This window comes from Bubalus bubalis, chromosome 4 (assembly GCF_019923935.1).
Source record: "Bubalus bubalis isolate 160015118507 breed Murrah chromosome 4, NDDB_SH_1, whole genome shotgun sequence".
Classification (NCBI taxonomy): Eukaryota; Metazoa; Chordata; class Mammalia; order Artiodactyla; family Bovidae; genus Bubalus; species Bubalus bubalis.
In genome coordinates this window covers 13,078,080-13,102,465 of record NC_059160.1, presented here as the reverse complement: position 1 = coordinate 13,102,465, position 24,386 = coordinate 13,078,080, and the positions used below count along the sequence as shown (strand labels likewise).

At 46.6% G+C, this 24,386-nt stretch overlaps 2 protein-coding genes across 4 annotated transcripts in view; both read right to left on the bottom strand.

The window, feature by feature from the left end:
- The window catches only part of TULP3 (TUB like protein 3), a 30,343-nt gene extending 16,343 nt beyond the window's left edge, over positions 1-14,000 (bottom strand). The window contains exons 1-2 of one of the 2 annotated variants that reach the window (XM_044940970.2): positions 13,729-14,000; positions 1,986-2,037 (exon numbers count right to left, since the gene is read on the bottom strand). In XM_044940970.2, the coding sequence (XP_044796905.2) occupies positions 1,986-2,037; positions 13,729-13,985 (309 nt within the window). In that variant the 5' untranslated portion in view covers positions 13,986-14,000. The remainder of the gene's footprint in view (positions 1-1,985; positions 2,038-13,728) is intronic. The other variant, XM_006069022.4, reaches the window with a different exon arrangement.
- An 853-nt stretch (positions 14,001-14,853) lies between these two features.
- On the bottom strand, positions 14,854-24,347 carry RHNO1 (RAD9-HUS1-RAD1 interacting nuclear orphan 1). Of its 2 annotated transcripts, none has more exons than XM_025283036.3 (3): positions 24,284-24,347; positions 17,623-17,877; positions 14,854-16,081 (listed from the first exon to the last, which is right to left on the bottom strand). In XM_025283036.3, exons 2-3 carry the CDS (start codon positions 17,791-17,793, stop codon positions 15,527-15,529), a joined length of 726 nt encoding a protein of 241 aa, XP_025138821.1. In that variant the 5' UTR covers positions 17,794-17,877; positions 24,284-24,347; the 3' UTR covers positions 14,854-15,526. The 2 variants fall into 2 exon arrangements, with proteins under 2 accessions (XP_025138821.1, XP_044796906.1); XM_044940971.2 differs by lacking the exon at positions 24,284-24,347 and adding an exon at positions 23,555-23,577 and having other exon boundaries at positions 17,665-17,877.
- Positions 24,348-24,386: the final 39 nt, after the last annotated feature.

Below are 24,386 nucleotides of genomic sequence, written 5' to 3'. Positions count from 1 at the left end.
ATGGACAGGGTGGCCTGGCATGCTGCTGTCCATGGGGTCACAAAGAGTTGGACATGACTGAGTGACTGAACTGAACTGACTGGATCATAGAAAAAGCAAGAAAAATCAAAAAAAACATCTACTTCTGTTTCACTGACTTCACTAAAGCCTTTGACTGTGGATCACAACAAACTGTGGAAAATTCTGAAACAGACAGGAATACCAGACCACCTTAAGCCTCCTGAGAAACCTGCAAGCATGTCAAGAAGCAACAGTTAGAACTGGACATGGAACAATGGACTGGTTCCAAATTGGGAAAGGAGTACATCAATGCTGTATATTTAACTTATATGCAGAGTACATCATGCGAAATGCTGGGCTGGATGAAGCACCAGCTAGAATCAAGATTGCCAGGAGAAATATCAATAACCTCAGATATGCAGATGATACCACCCTTATGGCAGAAAGCGAAGAGAACTAAAGAGTCTTTTGATGAAAGTGAAAGACAAGAGTGAAAAAGCTGGCTTAAAACTCAACATTCAAAAAAACAGAAAAAAAAAAAAACCCAACAACAAAGATCATGGCATCCGGTCCCATCACTTCATGGCAAACAGAAGGGGAAACAACAGAAACAGCAACAAACTTTATTTTTTTTGGCTCCAAAATCACTGCTAACAGTGACTGCAACCATGCAATTAAAAGACGCTTGCTTCTTGGAAGAACAGTTATGACAAACCTAGGCAGCATATTGAAAAACAGAGACATTACTTTGCCAACAAAGGTCAGTTTAGTCAAAGCTATGGTTTTTCCAGTGGTCATGTATGGATGTGAGAGCTGGACTATAAAGAGAGCTGAGTGCTGAAGAATTGATGCTTTTGAACTGTGGTGATGGAGAAGACTCTTGAGAGTCCCTTGGACTGCAAGGAGATCCAACCAGTCCATCCTAAAGATCAGTCCTGAATATTCATTGGAAGGACTGATGCTGAAGCTGAAACTCCAATACTTTGGCCACCTGATGCGAAGAGCTGACTCATTTGAAAAGAACTTGATGCTGGGAAAGATTGAAGGCAGGAGGAGAAGGGGACAACAGAGGATGAGATGGTTGGATGGCATCACCAACTCGATGGACATGAGTTTGAGCAAGCTCCAGGAGATGGTGAAGGACAAGGCAGGTTGGCATGCTGCAGTCCATGAGGTGGCAAAGAATCGGACATGCCTGAGCGACTGAACAACAAAAAGTCCCATTATGAGGTCCAAAAGCAACATAAAGGAGCAAGACAGCACTTGGAAGTATTTTTAGTCACCTGTCACTCCAGACACTGATGGCTAATGATCCTACGTTGGCAGACTGGATGGACCTAAAGAATTTCCTGAATTAGAAAACACTCCTATGAAAATAACACATGTTGGGTATAAGATTCTAGGCTGACTAATCAGGACTCTCACAGTATGTGACAACAGAGAACTGCATTTATCTCTTCCATCATTCCAGTATTTAATGAAGGACTACAATGGGCCCAGCCCCAGGCCAGGACCTTCTGATGGAAAGGTCATCAGTAACAGACTTCTCGGTTCCTGTTCTCATGGAGCTTAGTCTAATGGAGGAAATGAACATAAGTCAAATCACTGCAAATAATAACATGTAACTGAAAAGTGAGACCAATACTGTGAGAAAGTATTCTGTAGGCAGTAGAAGCTTTTAAGTAGCACAGTACCATTTTCAGATTTGCATTTTAAGATAAAGAAAAAATCTTGTAGTTACATGAAATTACAGTGCAGAGAGATATTTGGGCTGCAGTTTCATATTACTACACAGAAATACAGCGTTAACATTTTTCTAATTCTTATGACAGATGCCAAGGAATCTTTAGTGACTATAAGTCCAAGGCCAGTTTTAATGCTGATGTCCTCAAGCGCTTTGGCCTTGCTGTAGCCACAGTCAGGCCCACTGGCTTCCTGGTCAGGATAAGCTGTCCACATCTTTCAGAAGAGGAGACTCTGCTCACCTGGTTATCCAGTTTCAGCTGCCTGAGCTTCATGGTCTCATCTTCAAAGGCACTGTTAAAAAAAAATGAAAGCACTTAAAGAGAAAATCCTCTTAAAACCACATCAGTCTTGTCATGTCCGTGTAGCTAGCTACTCCTTTGGGCCATTTGGAGCCAGTTTAGTCTACCTCGGGGAAGCACCAGTCTCCACAGGCTGCCCACACTGACTGCAGGAGGACCGGCCACCCTTCATGCCACACAGTCCAGGGGACCTGACGAGACTGGATACCCACAGGATGAGAAAAGGCAGAACGCGGACCCCCGTGCACGCCAGGATGTTTTTTCTCTTTAAAATCATGTACTGAGTATTCATTATATTCCAGACACAGTGTTAACACAGTGTTAAGTACTTAAATGTATTCTTTTATTTATTCCTCAAAACAGTCCTATGAATTAAGTACTGTCATTTTTCACACTTTGAAGATAAAGGAAACAGAGCTGGAGAGTCACGCCTAGGGTTAAATAACAGAAAGACACTAATCCTGGTCTCTTTTCAGAGTCTAAATTACATCTAAAATCAAATATATTCTACTTCTGTTTTTCTTTTCTTTTTGTTTTTAATTTTTATTGGAATATAATTGATTTATAATGTGCTAGTTTCAGGTATATAGCAAAGTGACCGGTTAAAACATACACTCTTTTTTTTTTTTTTTTTAATTCTTTTCCCATATAGATCTACTTCTTTTTTGGAGATAGTTCTAAGAGATAGGTAGTATATAGCATCTTACTAAAATCACTGACTTCAAGATCTAGCAAGTCATGTAACTCCCTTTTCAATAAAAGAGTAAAACACTATTCAGTCATTACAAGAGACTACAAATGTGGATGGACAAGATTTAATACTATTAGGAGACAAATTTGTTTCACTGAAGGAAGTCAACAAAATGGAATCAAATTACTGTCTCAATTAAAAAACCAAACCCTTCTGTCTGTCTTTAAACTCCTTCTGAAAGTCTTTTCTATTTTTGACAATTTCCTAACTTAAGATTTTGTGACTTAGCATTCTTAAAAACGAAGTATAAAACAAGGCAGAAGTGGTTCTCAATTATTTCTATTGTTAAGTTTTTACCAGGAGCTTCTTGCCAAAAAAAAAAAAAAAAAAAGAAACCATAAATATGATGTCTTTATTTAAGAAGACATGTTCCACAGCTACAAAGGGAAGCAGGGCTTTTCCCGCACTTTGGGTAAATGCACAAAAGCATCTCTCTATGGTTGAATGGCTAACTAGGACGTTCCCACAGTGTGGAAGGGTTTATAAATTTCAATAATGCACAGCAACCTGGAATTTGTGCACCATCTCCAAGACTCCTCCTGCCCACTAACTGTAAGCAGATTTACTAGCCCCTGAGATACAGACACGGAGGTGTGCTGATTCTCTGACAGTCCCTCTATTTAAGTTCCCATGTAACCTTTACATTTGGAGAAGGCAATGGCAGCCCACGCCAGTACTCTTGCCTGGAAAATCCCATGGATGGAGGAGCCTGGAAGGCTACAGTCCATGGGATCACAAAGAGTCGGACATGACTGAGTGACTTCTCTCCTTCTGCTTAACCTTTCCATCTGATGTGAACAGCCAAGTCATTGGAAAAGTCCCTGATGCTGGGAAAGATTTCAGGCAGAAGAGGAGGACATCAGAGGACAAGATGGCTGGATGGCATCATGGATGCAATGAACATCAACTTGGGCAAATTTCAGGAGATGGTGAGGGACAGAGCAGCCTGGTGTGCTGCAGTCCAAGAGGCTGCAAAGAATCGGGCACTACGGGGAGACTGAACAACAACCACCACGTTTACATTTAAGAATAACAACAACACTAAGTGTTAAATCATCTCATTTTTTCCCTAGCTTAAAAGAGACACAAATAGACAAAAATAAGAGATATGATATACTCTCCACCTTGACTTTGTGGGCCCCTACCTAGGTATGTTCCTGATTTCCTGTCTTTAATCCTCATTCACATATTTTTAAATCAAGCTTTATGTATACAGTGCAAGAATATTATTAGTATTCAGTGAAAATTAGTATACACTTGAAAAAGTCCTATATCAAACAAATAAGACAAAAAATAAACTCACTGTTACAGACTAGTATTTTCAACAACTACTGCTATGAAACTGCTTTTCCTCCACCTCACCGGTCCCTCTTCACTAAACCAGAATTGTGAGCATGGGGGAAAAAATCATTCTATCTCAGAACCTCCCTGGTTGTCCAGTGGTTAAGAATCTGCCTTGCAATGCAGGGGACAAAGGTTTGATCCCCGATGGGGAACTAAGACCCCACATGTTTCAGGGCTACTGAGCCCACGCACCACAACTAGAGAGTCCTTGAACTGCAACAAAAGGCCCCGTGTGCCACAACTAAGACCTGACACAGCTAAACAAGCAAGCATTTTTTAAATGCTCTAAAAATCATTTTATTCCCTATAAAATACTAAAACCTTTCCAATGATGCTAAATTCTGAAACACAACTAAAATTCTCAAACATTTCTCTTACGGCCTCTGACAGTGAAGAAAACAGGTGTGTCTTTAATGCCTTATCTCAACACCACTAATTCCTTTCATCAAGCCTGGGCAAGATGGCCAATTTAAATAAACAGTGTGGTATATTCAAAGCATTCTGACCTGAACAGAAGAGGCACTAAAAAGATGTTATACAATTGTAACATTTAGATCCCTTCTGTACTTCAAAAGTTACACTTTCTCTGAGCTCTAGTTTTAAATTATAACTTAGCAGAAATAATCAAGATTTTTATACACTTATAATAACTCTGAACTAGGATTTCTGGTCAAACTGTATTATGATCTTACTAAACTTGCATTCGTTGCTTTAATATTCTCTTTTCTTCATTTCAAACCAAGTTGTTGAATAGCAAGCCTAAACAAGCCTGGTTAGCAAATCTACACAAAACAAAACGAAGTTCTACAGAACAGAGGGAGAATCATTAACTCAAAGGGAAAGTTAACACCAGAGAACTGTTAACTCAGAGGGAGCTATCTGTTCAAGGTCAGAAAGTGGATGAGTGGACGAGCTAGAGTTCAGCCTCAGCCCCACAGCACCTGCCTCAGCGTGCAGAATGCACCTTCCCCACAAATATTCAAATGGTCAGCAGAGAGTCTGGGATTTCATTATTATGGCATTTCAACAAGTCTGCCAAGAATCTTTTCAGTCAGAATGTCAGTTCATGGGTATTTTTAGGCAGCAGAATTTCCAAGCCAGTGAATGGATTTTGAAGATGCCCATGGGAGCAGTTGATCACAGGTTATAAATACTATTGGAAAAGGGTCATCAGATTTCATTGTGTCTGAACTGATCATGGCGTCAAGTACTTGGGTCGACAGCTATTAATAAAGCATTTTTCTCTAAGTCAACTGACAAGTAGATTCACCTTGTCCACATCCCAAATGTCAACACTGGAGGCGTAGTTTCACATGCAGTGAGACCCAAGAGTACATCTGGCTGAAACAAAACACTGCTTCTGGGAGAAGGCACAAAGATCAAATTAGAAAGGCCAGAAAAGACTCCACAGAAACCTACCCTGCCTCACGCAGGAAAACTGTTAATATTCCAGGCTCAGCGGTTTGTTACTTGAGTGACTGCCACAATCTGGGACTAACTTAATTGAAGCGAGGGAACGAAAACCCATTTCCTAAGAGGCCCATTTAGAAAAGACAATCAGAGAGAAGGGAGAACTGCCCGGGGAGAGAGAGGCAGTGAGAAGGGAAACTTGGCAGCTGATGAGATGATTCATTTGGCCCCAGAGAACACAGTGAAGAAAACTGCTTCAGATGAAGAAGCCCTCTCTCATTCTGCATGTCCCACACGACAAAGGCTTTATTTTTATTTTTTTTTTTTTGGAGAATCTCAATTTATTCTTTTTTTTTTTTGACAAAGGCTTTAAAAAGCATTCTTTTTAGTGAGCCCAACAGAAAGGTTATTTAAAACGAATGACTTGATGCAGAAGTTAAACTATCCGTTTATTCCTCACAGATTTTAAACCTCACAGATTTTAAAAAGGACACAACTGAGAATTCAAGTTCACTTCACCTCCTGCTGGGTTGTCCTCTTCTCAGGGGTTTCAGTTTCTCTCTGGTAATGTCATTTCCTTCTCTCTCATGTAAAGATCAAAGTACACTGTTGTGGACGTCCCCGGTGGTCCAGCGGTTAAGAATCCGCCTGTCAATGCAGGGACGAAGATTCGATCCCCAGTCTGGGAAGACTGCACGCGGGGCAACTACTGAGCCTGCGCTCTGGAGCCCAGACTCCACAATGAGAAGCCACGGCAATGGCAAAAAGGCACGGCAACTGGAGAGTAGCCCCCGCTCGCGGCAACTAGAGAAAGCCCCTAAGCAGCCAGGAAGACGCAGCACAGCCAAAAATCAAAGTGGCAAAGAGAAAGTACATTCTTTTGCCTTAGGACACCAATTAAATCCTTCCACTCCCATTCCACTGGATGGAATTAGTACTCATTAGTACTTTGCTAGGATGTCTGATTTCTTCAACCTTGCTCTAAAAATAATCAGAATGTAATCAGTAGCAGCTGTTACCAGTTATATGCATAAATGGCATCCAGAAATATCTGGAATGGATATCTTAATAGTAAGTGAGAAAAAGAAGAGAGGAGATTAGAAGTCAAAAGCCCAGTTTTAAGTCTAGATTTCACTTCCGACCACCTCATTTACCTGTCATGCAACTTGACTGTACTGCACCTTTTCTGAGCCTTAATCTCCCCACCTATAACATGAAGACAGTGTCAGAAGCCCTGATTTCTGCAGAGCTGTGAAGCTCAGAAGACATCACCTATGTGAAAGCTCTCTGTACTCTGCAAGGATACGCAAATGTAAGCCATCATGATGGATTCCTTTATCTCGACAGATCTTCCCTCTCTGAAAGCACAGCTTACCAGCCTTCCTCAGTCAAAACATCTCCCTCTGCTTTGCTTCTGGCTTATGTGATATATCAAATTCTCGTAAGAAAATTACACTGAATTTCAATAGGAAAACAAATCAATCCTCTATAAACTTGCTTCATTCTAAAACTGAAAATCAGAGGCAAACTACGAATTTATGGACTTTTCTTCCAGCAAATCTAAGAAGCAACGATTTATTTTTCAAGAAGCTTGTCTGAAAATTATTTTTCAGACAAGTCTTATTTTCTATACGTTAATAATCACACAGGAAAAAAGCTTGAAGCAACCACTATAGCTCATATTCTAAAAATATATCCTGCCCATGATCAAAGTAGGTATCAGTGTTTAGACTATCGTCAGTCACTCAGTCGTGTCTGACTCTTTGCGACCCCATGAATCACAGCACGCCAGGCCTCCCTGTCCATCACCAACTCCCGGAGTTCACTCAGACTCATATCCATCGAGTCGGTTATGCCATCCAGCCATCTCATTCTCTGTCATCCCCTTCTCCTCCTGCCCCTAATCCTTCCCAGTATCAGAGTCTTTTCCAATGAGTCAACTCTTCACATGAGGTGGCCAAAGTACTGGAGTTTCAACTTTAGCATCATTCCTTCCAATGAACACCCAGGACTGGTCTCCTTTAGGATGGACTGGTTGGATCTCCTTGCAGTCCAAGGGACTCTCAAGAGTCTTCTCCAACACCATAGTTCAAAAGCATCAATTCTTCAGCGCTCAGCTTTCTTCACAGGCCAACTCTCACATCCATACATAACCATTGGAAAAACCATAGCCTTGACTAGACGGACCTTTGTTGGCAAAGTAATATCTCTGCTTTTGAATATGCTATCTAGGTTGGTCATAACTTTCCTTCCAAGGAGTAAGCGTCTTTTAATTTCATGGCTGCAGTCACCATCTGCAGTGATGGAGCCCCAAAAAAATAAAGTCTGACACTGTTTCCCCATCTATTTCCCATGAAGTGATGGGACCAGATGCCATGATCTTCGTTTTCTGAATGTTCAGCTTTAAACCAACGTTTTCACCCTCCACTTTCACTTTCATCAAGAGGCTTTTTAGTTCCTCTTCACTTTCTGCCATAAGGGTAGTGTCATCTGCATATCTGAGGTTATTGATATTTCTCCCGGCAATCTGATTCCAGCTTGTGCTTCCTCCAGCCCAGCGGTTCTCATGATGTACTCTGCACAGAAGTTAAATAAGCAGGGTGACAATATACAGCCTTGATGTACTCCTTTTCCTATTTTGAACCAGTCTGTTGTTCCATGTCCAGTTCTAACTGTTGCTTCCTGACCTGCATATAGGTTTCTCAAGAGGCAGGTCAGGTGGTCTGGGATTCCCATCTCTTTCAGAATTTTCCAGTTTATTGTGATCCACACAGTCAAAGGCTTTGGCATAGTCAATAAATCAGAAATACATGTTTTTCTGGAATTCTCTTGGTTTTTCAATGATCCAGCAGATGTTGGCAATTTGATCTCTGGTTCCTCTGCCTTTTCTAAAACCAGCTTGAACATCTGGAAGTTCACGGTTCACGTATTGCTGAAGCCTGGCTTGGAGAATTTTGAGCATTACTTTACTAGCATGTGAGATGAGTGCAATTGTGTGGTAGTTTGAGCATTCTTTGGCATTGCCTTTCTTTGGGATTGGAATGAAAACTGACCTTTTCCAGTCCTGTGGCCACTGCTAAGTTTTCCAAATTTGCTGGCATATTGAGTGCAGCACTTTCACAGCATCATCTTTCAGGATTTGGAATAGCTCAACTGGAATTCCATCACCTCAACTAGCTTTGTTCGTAGTGATGCTTTCTAAGGCCCACTTGACTTCACATTCCAGCATGTCTGGCTTAGGTGAATGATCACACCATCGTGATTATCTGGGTCGTGAACATCTTTTTTGTACAGTTCTTCTGCGTATTCTTGCCATCTCTTCTTAATATCTTCTGCTTCTGTTAGGTCCATACCATTTCTGTCCTTTATTGACCCCATCTTTGCATGAAATGTTCCCTTCAATGAAACTAAGCCATGCCGTGTGGGGCCACCCAAGACGGGCGGGTCATGGTGGAGAGGTCTGACAGAATGTGGTCCACTGGAGAAGGGAATGCCAAACCACTTCAGTATTCTTGCCTTGAGAACCCCATGAACAGTATGAAAAGGCAAAATGATAGGATACTGAAAGAGGAACTCCCCAGGTCGGTAGGTGCCCAATATGCTACAGGAGATCAGTGGAGAAATAACTCCAGAAAGAATGAAGGGAAGGAGCCAAAGCAAAAACAATACCCAGTTGTGGATGTGATTAGTGATAGAAGCAAGGTCCGATGCTGTAAAGAGCAATATTGCATAGGAACCTGGAATGTTAGGTCCATGAATCAAGGCAAATTGGAAGTGGTCAAACAGGAGATGGCAAGAGTGAACATCGACATTCTAGGAATCAGCGAACTAAAATAGATTGGAATGGGTGTATTTAACTCAGATGCCCATTATATCTACTACTGTGGGCAGGAATCCCTCAGAAGAAATGGAGTAGCCCTCATGGTCAACAAGAGAGTCTGAAATGCAGTACTTGGATGCAATCTCAAAAACGACAGAATGATCTCTGTTCGTTTCCAAGGCAAACCATTCAATATCATGGTAATCCAAGCCTATGCTCCAACCAGTAACGCTGAAGAAGCTGAAGTTGAATGGTTCTATAAAGACCTACAAGACCTTTTAGAACTAACACCCAAAAAGATGTCCTTTTCATTATAGGGGACTGGAATGCAAAAGTAGGAAGTCAAAAAACACCTGGATTGGCCTTGGGATACGGAATGAATCAGGGCAAAGGCTAATAGAGTTTTGCCAAGAGAACACACTGGTCATAGCAAACACCCTCTTCCAACAACACAAGAGAAGACTCTACACATGGACATCACCAGATGGTCAACACCAAAATCAGATTGATTATATTTTTGCAGCCAAAGATGGAGAAGCTCTATACAGTCAGCAAAAACAAGACCGGGAGCTGACTGTGGCTCAGATCATGAACTCCTTATTGCCAAATTCAGACTTAAATTGAAGAAAGTAGGGAAAACCACTAGAGTGACAAATAGATTTAAGGGACTAGATCTGATAGACAGATTGCCTGATGAACTATGGACGAAGGTTAGTGACATTGTACGAAAGACAGGGATCAAAACAATCCCCTTGGAAAAGAAATGCAAATAAGCAAAATGGCTGTCTGAGGAGGCCTTGCAAATAGCTGTGAAAAGAAGAGAAGCGAAAAGCAATGGAGAAAAGGAAAGATATTCCCATTTGAATGCAGAGTTCCAAAGAATAGCAAGGAGAGGTAAGAAAGCCTTCCTCAGCGATCAATGCAAAGAAATAGAGGAAAACAACAGAATAGGAAAGACTAGAGATCTCTTCAAGAGAATTAGACTATCGTATCCCACCCTAAAACTAAAATCATCACATTTTAAGAACAGTAAATGAGGGACTTCCTTGGTGGTCCAGTGGTTAAGACGGTGCTTCCAATGAAGAGGGGCATGGGTTCAATCACTGGTCAGGGAACTAAGATCCCATATTCTGCATGGTTCAACCAAAAATTTAAAAAAAAGAAAATTTAAGTAGCAGAAAAAAAAAAATCCAAACTTTTTAAAAGTAGCACAAACAAACAAAAAAAATCAACATGCCATGAATTCAAAACGGTATTTTTCAATGTATGGGTCACAGAATGATGCCCGGATATTTGTTAAGAACTAACATACCTGTGCCTCAGCTGAGTTCTATCAAATCAGAATCACGGAAATCAGCACTGTGACAAGCAACGTGAAAATTCTGACATACTCACTTGTTTACAAAAATAAAACATAAATAAAGAATAGGAAAGGAAAAGATGACATTATTTAATATACAGAAAATCTTTAGAAGATCCCCCTAAGAAACCTACCAATGAGCAAACTGAGTGACATGAGAGACAACGAGAAGACATACTTTTCAGAGAATATAGTTTTGTACCTTTCAAAATTTGTTGTTGAAATATGTTATTTTATTAATTCGGTATAAATCATTAAGGGAATCCAAAGAAACCCTGTTATTCCGGAGGAGAAAACTGAAGCCAGACAAGTAGCTGAGGGGCTCCAGGTGGCACTGAGAGGCAGTGAGGAAGCTGGGACTGGAGTCAGGAACCCACTGGGAGCCTCCAGCACTCGCCCCACCTCAGTGCCTGGTGGTAAAGCAGAAAGGACCACCTGATAAACACAGGGCAGTACTCTCATCACCTTCAGAACAGGGGTCTCCCGGAGGTCCCAGTGACCCCTAGACACCATCCCTTTATCCCAGAGATCCTTCCTGCTAACCATGAGTGCTGCCACAGCGGTCCTAAGGCAAGGGTCAGCGATGACAATCCTCATTCTCAAGACTCAGGACGAGTGCTGAGAGTCAACAAACACAGCACATCCACCAGCTCGTGGACAGGGTGTCTCTTCTCAAGCATCAGTGGAGTCAAGCTCTAACCAAGCCAGGACAATGCTGTAGGCCTTACTAAGCACAAGAACGTCTGGCGAGGCGGCACAGACTTAATACAAAGAGCATCTTCCTAAGGAACTGGCTCAGAGGAAATAAAGGAGAGCAGACCACAGGAAGTCTCAGTTTGAAAGAAGCCTTAGCAATTTCACTGTTAACTGTACTCAACATAACCTAAGGGAATTATCAAGGCCCCTTCCAGGCCTCAGACCCAGGTTCAATCCCTGGGTGAGGGAGATCCCCTGGAGAAGGGAATGGCAACCCACTCCAATATTCTTGCCTGGGAAATCCATGGACAGAGGAGCCTGGTGGGCTATAGTTAATGAGGTCGAAAAGAGTTGGACGTGACTGAGAAACACACACGCACACACACGTCCAGTCCTCAAATCCTCTAACATGGAGGAAGACAGCTTCCACTCTTCCTCTGAGCAACTCAAGCACACTTTCCCTCTTGGTAAGAAGAGATGTTAACTTTTTCTTTCAGTGGGTACAAAGGCAGGGGAAACAGCACAGTTTCCACAGGAAAGAATAAGAGAAGCTGGAAATGAAAACTATTCCAAAGAATGTCTGAGTCTCTTTGCTTGGAAAGGAAATGTATTACAGGGGTTATTCTTGCTTTCCTAGGTCTCTATGAAGTCTTCATATTTGGAGAAATACATGCACGATGGATGTCAGTAGGCTTTTACTATAGCTCTTGATAATGTCCAGATACACTGTAGTCTTGCATTAGTTAATCTAAGCATATTCAAGCACTGGCGAAGTCTGTTTACCAACAATTAGCTCATCTGATGAACCATCTGAAAAAGAGAGAAGGTGAAAGAGGATAGCAAGCCTGGCCAAGACATAACCCCCAGCCACCCCTACTGGCTGCATTTCTGAAGAAAAACCATGGCATATGGACAAACCAGAGACCAGGACTTCCGTAGTCAGCTCTGGGTCACCAGGTCGCATCACGCGGAGCAGCCTCGCCCACCATATCTTCAATCCTGTATCAGGAACACAGAGCCAGGGAGGCTCAGGTTCCAGCACCGGCCAAGCAATGCTGTCATCTCCAGGGGAATCTACAACACAAGCGCCTAGCTCAGCCAAGGGGCTCAGAGTGCTGTTTCTAATTCCATCTCCAGTTTCCACTAAATAGTTCAGATACAGGAAAAATGTTCTGTGTATTTGCTCATAATTTTTCTACTTTGTTGAAAATAACTCTGGGGAAACGGTCTCACCACTCAAAAGAAGAAAAAGGAAAAAAAAAGTCACAGGAAACTTTAAAAAGTCAGATGTTATCCTTCACACTGAAAAGTACTCATACCGAAAACTCTATCCATGTATCTCATCAAAAACATCCAAAACATACAACGTGAAGCCAAAAAAAGCAAGAGACTTTCATTCCGCTCCCCTCTAGGCAACAAGTCAGTTAACCAATGACAGAACATACGGCAGGAGAAACATTTGGTGACTCACACATTCCTCTTTGAAGTCAATTTTCAGATTAAAGAGCTGGTTTCTCTGGGAAGACAAAGAGGGACAAACTTGACAATTATCCCTTGAAACTTCAGGTCCAAAGAATTAAAAACCATTTTGCCTCTTGGTCTCTCAAAGTCAATTCCATTTCTTTTTCCCCAAAATCATGAGTCACACCAAACATCTGGTAGCTGGGAAATTTACTGCCTTAAATCCGTTCACTTAAGATTGACCGGACAGCCATGGCAGAGCGAGCACCACCCGAATTCAACGGATGCTGCTGAATTTTAACTGGATCTCCGCCTTGCGCGTCCATATTTATACTTGTAAATATCGGTTCTTCTCTCGACTTAAGAAACCAAAAAGCAGTGAACCAACTTCACAGAGGGCTGCTCTCACGTCAATAAAACCCGATGAAACAGAAAAACGGGTGTTGTCGGCACCAACGCCTCTAGGGCGACCAGCTTTTGAGTGGTTTCAGCTGCTGACCCAGGGCAGGGTCGGCCCGGCTCCGGGCGCACGCCGGGCGGTACAGGGCAGCAGGCGGGCGCGGGCCCAGGCGAAGCCACCCCGCCTGCGCCTGGCCCGGCCTGCGCTGACTACCCGGAGAGCCCGCCCTGGGCCGGGATGCCGCCTCCTCCTCAACTGCTGGCCCCCAGAACCACCCCGCACCCCCGGCCCAGGCCGAGCACCCCCTGACTGACGCGTTCTGACGAGGCCGGACCGACTCCGCGGGTCCCGGCGCGACTGGACACGAACTGGCCCTCGGCGTGGGGGCCCCGCGCCCCCCGGCCCACCCGCCCCCCACTCCCCTGGGCGCCCAGCCCAGACCTCCACGGCCCTCTTGGGTCTCCGCCCGCCGCCATCGCTCCTGACCTGTCCCCGCAGGGGTCCGGGAGGCGGAGCGACGACTCCATCCTGCAGCCCCGCGAACACCGACCGCGTCCACACCCGCGGCAGCTCCTGGCCAGCCTGGCGCAGCCGCCCCGCCCCGCAACCGCACCCCACACTGTCACCACCGCCCATTGGTCCGCGCGCCCGCCGCTCTGCGCCAATTGGCCACCGCACGCCCGACGCTCCGCGCCCATTGGTCCGCTCGCCCGCCGCTCCCACCGCCCCCGCGTGTGGGTTTCTAGGGGCGGCGACGCCGCTGGAGGGTTGCTAAGGGCGGGTTGCTAAGCGCCGCTGGATTGGAGCCGAGGTCCACACCCCAGTTGCGGCCGGGCGCCCCGGCTGCCCGCGCTCCCCTGCAGCCAGCCCCGCGGCGGTCAGTACTCAGAGACCACCCAGGGCGCTTCCTGGGGGGCCGCCCTTCCGACCCCGAGACATTCCCGGAACCACACTTGCCAACCCAGCAGTCCTTCCCATCCATGAGCGGCCGCGCCCCCTACCCGCAGGACGCCTTCTGCCTGCCCTAGTCCTGCCCAGACTTTGGGCGTCCACGAACTTGGTTTGCACGCTTGCCTGAGGGTCTTTTCCATCTCCCGCCCTTGACTGCCTGCCGGCCGTCTTCTAACGTCCGTATCCCGTAATGAGATCCGCTGTCGGATCCAGTAAATCTTGTCCCCAACTTATTCGCAGTTTTACGGTCCCTACAGAACATCCTGTCAAAATTCATCGCATGTTGACTTTACGGCGTTCGATTTCGAAGCTAGTGTGACGTCCACGTTTTGAGTCTTTAAAACGCAGAAAACGTGGCACAAGCTAGGAGAGCCGAGCTCTGTGCTCGCCGGCCAGCCTCCACTCTCTGTGTCCCTAAACCCGGTTCATTATCTGTGCTTCAAATCCCCACATTGAAAATAATCCCTGCTTGTCTTGCTCTGGCTGGACCTGACACAGACTACGTTCTGAAGGCTAAGGGAATGGAGTTGAATGAGAAGCTACTTGTATGGGTGGAAAGAAAAGTAAGATATTTTGTTGACTGGACAGTCCCTCTGCATTAATTACAGTAAGAAGTAGTATTTGAAAAGATTACAGATTTATTTACATACATTTTAAACAGGACAAGAAATCATTTTCCCACCCTAGTTAATATTTGCAGGTTATTTCAACTGGAAACAAAAAAAATCAAAACATAGCAACCCTAAGTAACTTAATCATGTCCCCTTTATCTCCCTGGCAACCCCCCTTCACCATATTTATTACAACATGCTTGCTGCTCTCTCTTCACCCTGCCCGCTCAGGTGAGCCAAGACTGCAGGGACAGCAGCTCAACTAGGAAAAGTCACAGTCTGCTTCAAGTTTTTCCATGTACTGGGTCAAAAAGGAAGCAGTCACTGAGTTGGTCCTCAAACATGTGGACTGAATTACTTTGAATGAGGTGATTAAAAGAATGAATAGATAGTGGGTAAAGGGAACAATTAAGAATGACCATTTATGGGGGGAGAGGGAGGCAGTATTGCTACATTAGTGTAGGTCAGAAGCAGGGTTCTCTAAAAACTCTGCAGCCATTTATTTACAGACATTCTAAACAGTTATATTTAAAATTTGTTAAACAGTTAATACACTAAAAATATGAAGTCAACTGTTTACGATACTAAAAGATATTTTAAAAAGCAAATCTGGGAATTCAATTCCCTTTTGACTCCAGCGATCAATTTCTTGAGACCACGGATGTCTGGGAAATCAGTCAGTCTTTCACAAGGAACTGGCTTCTGCTCAGCTTTCCCCTCTCCCTGAGGTACGCAAACAGGTGTCGTCGTCTCCTCCACGTGACCTTTATCCCGTACTTCTCCTCTGGGGTGTCTGTAACCAGAACAGGCCCAGGCTCTGGGCTCTTGGGCGTGCTCATGTGAAGGGAACAGCTGGGAAGGCTGTTTTCCCTCAGTTCAGAGGGAATGGGCTCTCCCTGCCCCAGGGATTCTGGGGTCTGGATGTCCGGGGGAATGAACGCACATGGGAAGTCTGGAAATGTGTGTGTCGACAGCTCCCTGCAGCTCTGGGGGCTGAGCATAGGCACCAAGGGCCTTCCGGAAATGTCCTTTTCTGGTTGACTGGGGCCATCCCTGATTGCCAGGATCCCAAGTGTGGCTGAACTGGCAGAAGACTGTGGAGTTTCAAACGTTAGACATGGAAACCTGGAGCTGGTAGATTTTCGACTTGAACGCCTTGCATGGTTTCGATGACGATGCTTCTGCTTGCCTGGGGACCAGCTTTCTGCTGTTGTATCAAACTGAGGTGATACCTAAGGATTCCAAAAGAAAGAAATAAAAGTGAAGCACGCTAACTCCCAGACACAAACCTAAGGAAACTGCATCAGATGACCAGAATCCTAAATGGGGGCCCACAACAGCAATGGACTTAAAACAGCTGCCTTAGGGACTTCCCTGGTGGCACAGTGAATAAGAATCTGCCTGCCAACGCAGGGGACATGGGTTCGATCCCTGGTATGAGAAGATCCCGCATGCTGTAGGGCAACTAAATCCATGCACCACAACTACCGAGTCCAGCTCTAGAACCCAGGAGCCACAACTGCTGAAGTTTGAGCGCCTAGAGCCCGTGCTCCACAACAAGAGAAGTCGCTGCAGTGAGAAGCCTGTGCACTACAATGGAGAGCAGCCCCTGCTCGCTGCAACTAGAGAAAGCCTAAGTGTAGCGGCAAATACCCAGCACGGCCAAAAAAAAACAACCGCTGTCTGTCTTACTGGATAACCATAGGAAGGGATGCGGGCTTTGGGCAAGTTACTCAGCCTCCCTGGCTTCATCACACCCTACGGCTGCAACACACATAACCATCTCCCTTTCACTTCTGAGGGCGGGCCCAGCTGTCGTCTTCACCACTGATGCCCAGCACCTAGCAGGGCGCCTGGCACCTAGAGGACCCCAGTGTAGGAAGAAAGGGCTGAAGGCAGATCAGTGAGTGAGATCAGGCATGGAGAGCAGCGAGCAGGGCCTGGTGCGTGGGGAGCACTCCGTACGCATCCACGTGCTCATGCCTCCTCCCACCAACAGCGCTGTAACATCTACGCTTCCTCCCCACTCCTGAAGCCAGGGGTCCGGTTCTCCCCAGCACTCCTGGACCACATCTGTCAGGCGCTCTGGGGCAGAGCTCAGGCTTTTGTCTGGCTCTTCTGCTACACCACTTTCTGATACCCCATAGCTGTGTTCTCTTCCCGGGACTTATAAACTGTCAAGACAGAACACATGCCATTTCTGAGAGTTTTTCTTCACTGTTTGGTCCATTAAACAGTAAACAGAGGGACTTCCCTGGTAGTCCATCAGTTGGGACTCTCCATTTCCAATGCAGGAGGTTGCATTCCACCCCTGGTTGAGGAGTTAAGATCTCATGGGCCTTCCAGCCAAAAAAAACCAAAGCATAAAATAGAAAAAATGTTGGAACAAATTCAATAAAGAGTTTAAAAATGGTCCACATTAAAAACCCCCCAAAAAACAGTAAATAGAGTACTTAGCTAAAAATTCCACCTCTCACGTGAAGCTCAGGAAACAATCTCATTTTTCACTCATTCTGCCATTTATCTGGCTTTCTCACCTGGCTACCGGATACTTTTATACTGAACTCTTTCAGGGGAACTGGTGGGGGAAAGACTCCAATTCCAGTCCACCCACGCCCCAGCCTGAACTTAGGCAAAAAGATACAGCAAAGAAGACGGCTGAGGACGGAGGGAAAGTGAGCACCGCCTCCTTGTCCCTGAGCCCGTGAGGTCATGGGGCAGAGTATGCACTCTGAGAAGCCTGGCAGAGCAGAAATCAAGGCAGGAACTCTACCCAGGAAGTGATGGTGTTGTGGTCCACAGGCTTGCTGGGCACCTGTCTAGTGTGGGTGACCACGGGAAGCTGGGGAGATCGACAGCGGTGTTTGGGGGCCTCCAGTGGTTGTTGGTGGAATAGCAGCTGGGGTTTCTGGGCAGCTTGGTGGCGCTTCTTCCTGGGAGGCATCAACGGGTGAGAGAAGAGCAGTTAGCAACTGCATGATGCTGGCTGTCAGCAGGTCCGGGGAGAGGCTCCACTTCCAACCCATGCCTGCAAAGAAGAAACAAGAGCCAGGAGAAAACAACCCGGTGATTCCCCAGCTCCTCCTCACACTCTGCCAGCCATTTCTGCTAGCAGCTTGCAGCCCTACCACAAGGGGTGGGCTGGCATACCTAGCCCAGCTTCCTACAGCTGCAACACACAGCACTTCCCACTCAACAAACATCGCCCCAGTGAAAACTTATCGAGCGCGGCCTAAGCACCATGCTGGGTGCTGGGAGTTCAAAGATGAATAACCACTTATTGCATCATCATTTATGGGGTGCCAATCACTTGTACTGAGTGACTTCACTTTCACTTTTCACTTTCATGCATTGGAGAAGGAAATGGCAACCCACTCCAGTATTCTTGCCTGGAGAATCCCAGGGACAGAGGAGCCTAGTGGGCTGCCGTCTATGGGGTCGCACAGAGTCGGACACGACTGAAGTGACTTAGCAGCAACCACTTGTACAGACACAGCCCGTGCCTGTCTTCAAAGACCTGAGAGTCTAGCAGAGGGAGGCAGTTACAATAATGGGAGCCGTGCTTCCCTCCACTGCCCCCAGGGAGGCTCTCTGGGGAGGGTCACACCTGACCTAGGTACAGAAGGGCAGGAAAAGCCAAAGAACAAGGGGTGGGGGTGGGGGTGGGGGTTGGGGGCAGCTCCAGGCTGAGGAGCAGCACACACAAAGCAGAGACGTGAAGGAGCTCGGTGAACCCAGGGACCGCATGGAGCTGGACACAGGGCAGGAGAAGACAAAAGAACACAGGTTTGACGTGGTATCAGGACCAGGTCTGAAAACCAGGTGGACCACCTGAGTTTGGACCCTGGCCTAAGTAGTCAGGGCAGATTCTCAAGCGGACAGATATCATCACACTTGCATTTCTTTTTTCAACTTTTACCCCAGCTGATTTTGAACACAGGGAAAAAAACAAAGTTAATAATATGAGCTGCTATGTGCCCATCACTCAGCTCCAACAGCCATAAACCCACAACCAGTCACAACCCATCCACACCCCATCCATTTCCCCTACCGATTTGTAATTCTCAAAACATGATATTCCCAGTCATGATATCATTCCTAGTAACACAACCCATATAAATATTTGAAAACTATAGGTATTTATACGGGCTTCCCTTGTGGCTCAGCTAGTAGAGAATCTGTCTGCAATGCGGGAGACCTCGGTTCAAACCCTGGGTTGGGAAGATCCCCTGGAGAAGGGAAAGGCTACCCACTCCAGTATTCTGGCCTCGAGAATTCCATGGACTATATAGTCCATGGGGTCGCAGAGAGTCAGACACGACTGAGCGACTTTCACCTCACTTATAGGTATTATACATATTTATATATTAATGTATTAAATATACTTATTTATATACTATCAGTTCAGTTCAGTCACTCAGTCGTGTCCGACTCTTTGCGACCCCATGAATCGCAGCACGCCAGGCCTCCCTGTCCATCACCAACTCCCGGAGTTCACTCAGACTCACATCCATCGAGTCAGTGATGCCATCCAGCCATCTCATCCTCTGGCGTCCCCTTCTCCTCCTGCCCCAATCCCCCCCAGCATCAGAGTCTTTTCCAATGAGTCAACTCTTCGCATGAGGTGGCCAAAGTACTGGAGTTTCAGCTTTAGCATCATTCCTTCCAAAGAAATCCCAAGGCTGATCTCCTTCAGAATGGACTGGCTGGATCTCCTTGCAGTTAGTAGTCGTGTATTTACATACATTCATATGTTTGCATGTGCAAATTCCTTAAATAGTAAATATCCAGTGTTCACATTTTCAGTTGTCTTATAGGTACCATAATTTTTTCTGTGTGCTTTTGTCTTAAGACAGATCTTCCAGGCAACAGAGGCAAGAGCAAATGTCCTGGAAGCAGAGGCACCAGTAAGGTTATTGTGTTGTCTGAGAACCGCTGGGGCCTGCACCCAGGCTGTGTCAGTAGAGATGGGAGGCTGGAGGCAGAGGCAGGGTCAACAGGCCCCACCGGGTAATGAAAAGTCTGAGAAGGTGTCCAGGAAATCTAGCAATGGGAGGGGCCACCAGGCATCCAGGAGAGACAGTCACACGGCAGAGCAGGCGGGTTCCATCAGACAGCCATGACCCTTCATTCAGTGAACAACAAAGCCACACGCTCTGATCTGTGTCACTAGGCAGTGGAGAATCAGGTGAAGAAAAATAAGGACGAAGTCTCTCCCCTCCGGAATCTAACATTTTAGGGAGAGCACAGGTAGGAAAGACATCCGTTTGCTCATTCATTCATTCAAAACGTATTTACTGAGTGCCTACTGTGTTCTGGGCAGTTACGGGTGCTGGAAATACATACCAGGTTACAAAATTAAATCCCTGCCCTCGTGGTGCTTACATCTAGTTGAGAGAGTGATTAGAGGTACCGAGAAAAGTGAAATTGGCATTTGGGGCTGAGGTGACCTAGGCCTATTTGAGACAGGGTTGTCCGGCAAGGCCTATCTCAAAAGCAATATTTGAGCAAAGACCTGAAGGCAGAAATGAGAACAAGCAGACAAGGGAAAGATGTGAGAAAGAATATTGCAGACTGAAAGAACAGTAAGAGCAAAGACTGCCAGATGGGACTGTGCCTGACTCGCTCAGGAAGCAGTAAGGCTCAGCGCGGCTAGACTGGAGAGTGGAAGGAAGTGAAGCCAGTTCACATGACACAAGGTCAAGGCAAGGTCAAGGCCTGGGTTGCATTATTCTCAGTGTGCTAGGAAGTCACTGCAGGGTTCAGGACAGGGAAGGAACATAATCCGATTTATACTCGTACAAAATAACTCTTGGTGCTTTGTAAGGAAAGGTGGGTTGGGAAGAGGAAAGTGAAAGTGAAGTCGCTCAGTAATGTCCGACTCTTTGCAACCCCATGGACTGTAGCTCCTCTGTCCATGGGATTTTCCAGGCAAGAATATTGGAGTGGGCTGCCATTTTCTTCTCCAGGAGATCTTCCCAACCCAGGGATTGAACCGGGGTCTCCTGCATTGCAGGCAGACACTTTACCGTCTGAGCCACTGAGAAGAGGGGGCATGGACAAAGGGAGCAGAGAAGCAAGTTAGAAGGCCCCCACGGGAGCCCAGCGGACAGATGGCAGTGGTGGCAATGTTTCCAGTGAACAGTGCTCCAGTCAACAGCACGCTCAAAGTCCCAAGCCTCATGGGGACCCCACACTGTTTAGCAGTCCTACTGTGTCCTGATCAACTCATTTTCCTCACAAAGATCATCTTAAAACTTTAGAACTCCTCTCCCAACCAACTGCCTTACTTCCTCCTACACAAAGAACACAGGAGGCATCAAAGGAAACACCCTCAGCTTCCAGGAAGCAGCCACACATCTGCACCCTTTTCTGCTATAACCAGAGGCCGGTCCCTTTCGCTACAGGGGCCTCACCCTCTGCTGAGTTTTGGAGCCTGCCTCACTCTGTACACCTTTCTCAGGCAATCACCCGCTTACATGTCTATAACCACCTCGAAGTAGGTGAGTTAAGACTCAATGCAGGGGACCCAGGTTCCGTCCTTGGTTGGGGAACTGGATCCCATATACCACAACTAAGACCTGGGGCAGCCAAATAAATAAATAGTTCTTTTCAAAATACTAACAAAGGCAAATTTCTAAAATAAAAATACTCCTCACTTGGGGAGGACAGTTGAGGGGTAGGCAAAATAAATGATGAAGGTCAAGAGGTACAAACTTCCAGTTATAAAATAAATACACCGTAGGATGTAATATGGGGCTTCCCAGGTGGCACCAGTGGTAAAGAACCCGCTTGCTAATGCAGGAAATGTAAGAGAGAGGTGTAGGTTCAATCTCTGGGTCAGGAAGCTCCCCTGGAGGAGGGCATGGCAACCCACTCCAGTATTCTTGCCTGGAGAATCCCCATGAACAGAGGAGACAAGTGGGCTACAGTCCATGGAGCTACAGTTCATGTACAGTCTATGCGCTACAGTTGCGTAAGAGTCAGACACGACCGAAGCGACTTAGCACACACACACAGAATGTAATATACATTGTGGTCACTATAGTCAGTACTGTATTTCAAATCTGAAAGTTGCCAAGAAAATAAACTTAAAAGTTTTCATCACAGGACTTCCCTGGTGGTCTAGTGACTAAGACTCCACACTCCCAATGCAGGGGCCCAGGTTCGATCCCTGGTCAGAAACTAGATCCCATGTGATGCAACTAAGACCCAGCATAGCCAAATACATAAAAATATATTTTTTTTAAAGTTCTCATGACAAGGCAAAAAGTTTTTGTCACTATGATGACGAGTGGTAACTAGACTTATTGTGATCATTTTGCAATGTATAATAAATACCAAATCATTATGTTGTACACCTAAAACTAACATAATGTGCTACAACAATTATACTTGTGGAGGGGTGGAGCTTAGATGTGTGGGATTCAGTGATACAGTTCAGGATTAAATGTGGGATCACAATCAATGGCAATCTACTTTTGAGACTTGTTAGATGCAACTCAAAATTTGATAAAAAGCATTTCTCCTGTGTGAAAAATAATACTATTACCCTATCCTTCTCTCCTTCTCTCCATTACCCTTCAAGTTCCAATAATTATGGCCTGGTGTAATGCAGTAGTCTAACTGGTCTACCCTAACCTCTGGCACCCCCTGCCGGGGGACGTTTTGTAAATGCAAAGCTGATCTCCACTCCCTCCTGCTTGAAACGTTTGTTTGGGGCAAGAATGAAACTCCTCCGTGGTGGCTAAGGCCCTGTTGCTCTGGTTCCAGTGTCATCGCCCACAGTCCACCCTTGTCCCTTAGCTCAATCCCCTCAGATATATTCTTCAGCCTTTGTGCTGCCCCTGCTTCCTCCTGTCATATGGTCCTTCAGTTCAGTCGCTCAGTCCTGTCCGACTCTTCGTGACCCCATGAATCGCAGCACGCCAGGCCTCCCTGTCCATCACCATCTCCCGGAGTTCACCCAAACTCATGTCCATCGAGTCAGTGATGCCATCCAGCCATCTCATCCTCTGTCGTCCCCTTCTCCTCCTGCCTTCAATCTTTCCCAGCACCTCCTCCCAGCATTTCCCAGTCAACTCTTCGCATGAGGTGGCCAAAGTACTGGAGTTTCAGCTTTAGCATCATTCCTTCCAAAGAACACCCAGGACTGATCTCCTTTAGAATGGACTGGTTGGATCTCCTTGCAGTCCAAGGGACTCTCAAGAGTCTTCTCCAACACCACAGTTCAAAAGCATCAATTCTTCGGCGCTCAGCTCTCTTCACAGTCCAACTCTCACATCCATACATGACTACTGGAAAAACCATAGCCTTGACTAGACGGACCTTTGTTGGCAAAGTAATGTCTCTGCTTCTCAATATGCTATCTAGGTTGGTCATAACTTTCCTTCCAAGGAGTAAGCGTCTTTGTACCCCCTCAATTCCCTTGTCCTGGAGCATCTCCTTCCCTTGTTTGCATAACGGCATCAGATCTCAGACCAAGCTTTCAGTCAGTTCATCAGAAATGCCTTTCTGGGTACTTCCCTGGGGGAGGCGGGGGTTGGGGGAGTGGTGAGGTCCAGAGGCTGAGACTCTGCGCTCCCAAAGTAGGGGGCACGGGTGAGATCCCTGGTCAGGAACTAGATGCCCCAAGCTACAACTAAGACCTGGTGCAGCCAAATAAATAAATATTTTTTAAAAAGAAAAAGAAATGCCTTTCTCACCTAACTTAAGGCAAGATCTCCTTATTTACATACTCAGTTATCCCTGAGCGCTGTTATCACTTCACAGCTGTAATTCTTCATTTGCTTAAATACGCAACTCGACGGGAGCTCGTGTGAGCCCCTCCTACCTCCCTACAGACTGTAAACTCGGAAGAAAGACCCCTATATCTCGCCCCGCCACTGCATCCCAGAGCCGCCCAGCACATGGCAGGCGCTCAACTAAAAACGTGCTAAATAAGCAAAACAAAGTCCATTACTACAAAGAAAAGACGGCGGGGGACGGGGCGGGAGGAGATCAGAGCTCCAAGATACGGAGCGGAGGCGAAGGTCCGCGGCGTGCGCGGTCATTTTTAAGAAGGAGGGAACCAGAGCGAGGGGGTCGTAGCCCGCTTCGGGCTGCTCGGGGGGGCCAGGACGCTAGCTGCCCGGGAAGTCGACGGCGGACAGTACCCCCGCAGCGAGGAACCGGGGACCGGGGGAGAGCACGGGGCGGCCGGGGGTCCCTACTGTCCCCCGGGGTCCCTCGCGTCCCGCCACCGCGGAGCGCTCCTGCGCCCTGCCGCCACGAGCCTGCGGCCCCACCCGCCGCCGCTCGGCCCGGCCGCCCGGTCCGCACGCCGCTCGGCCCGCCTCACCGGCCTCACCCGCCGCCCGATCGGTCCGCCCTGCCTGCCCACCGAGGCAGACGATCCGCCCGCCCACCTCGCCGGCCCCGCGGCGCCGCCTCACCTGCCCGTCCCGCTGCCGCCGCCACCGATACGCCCGCCTCTCCCGCCCTCCCGGCCCGGAGCCCCGCCCGCCGCCGGCGTCCCGGCCGAACGCGGATACAAAG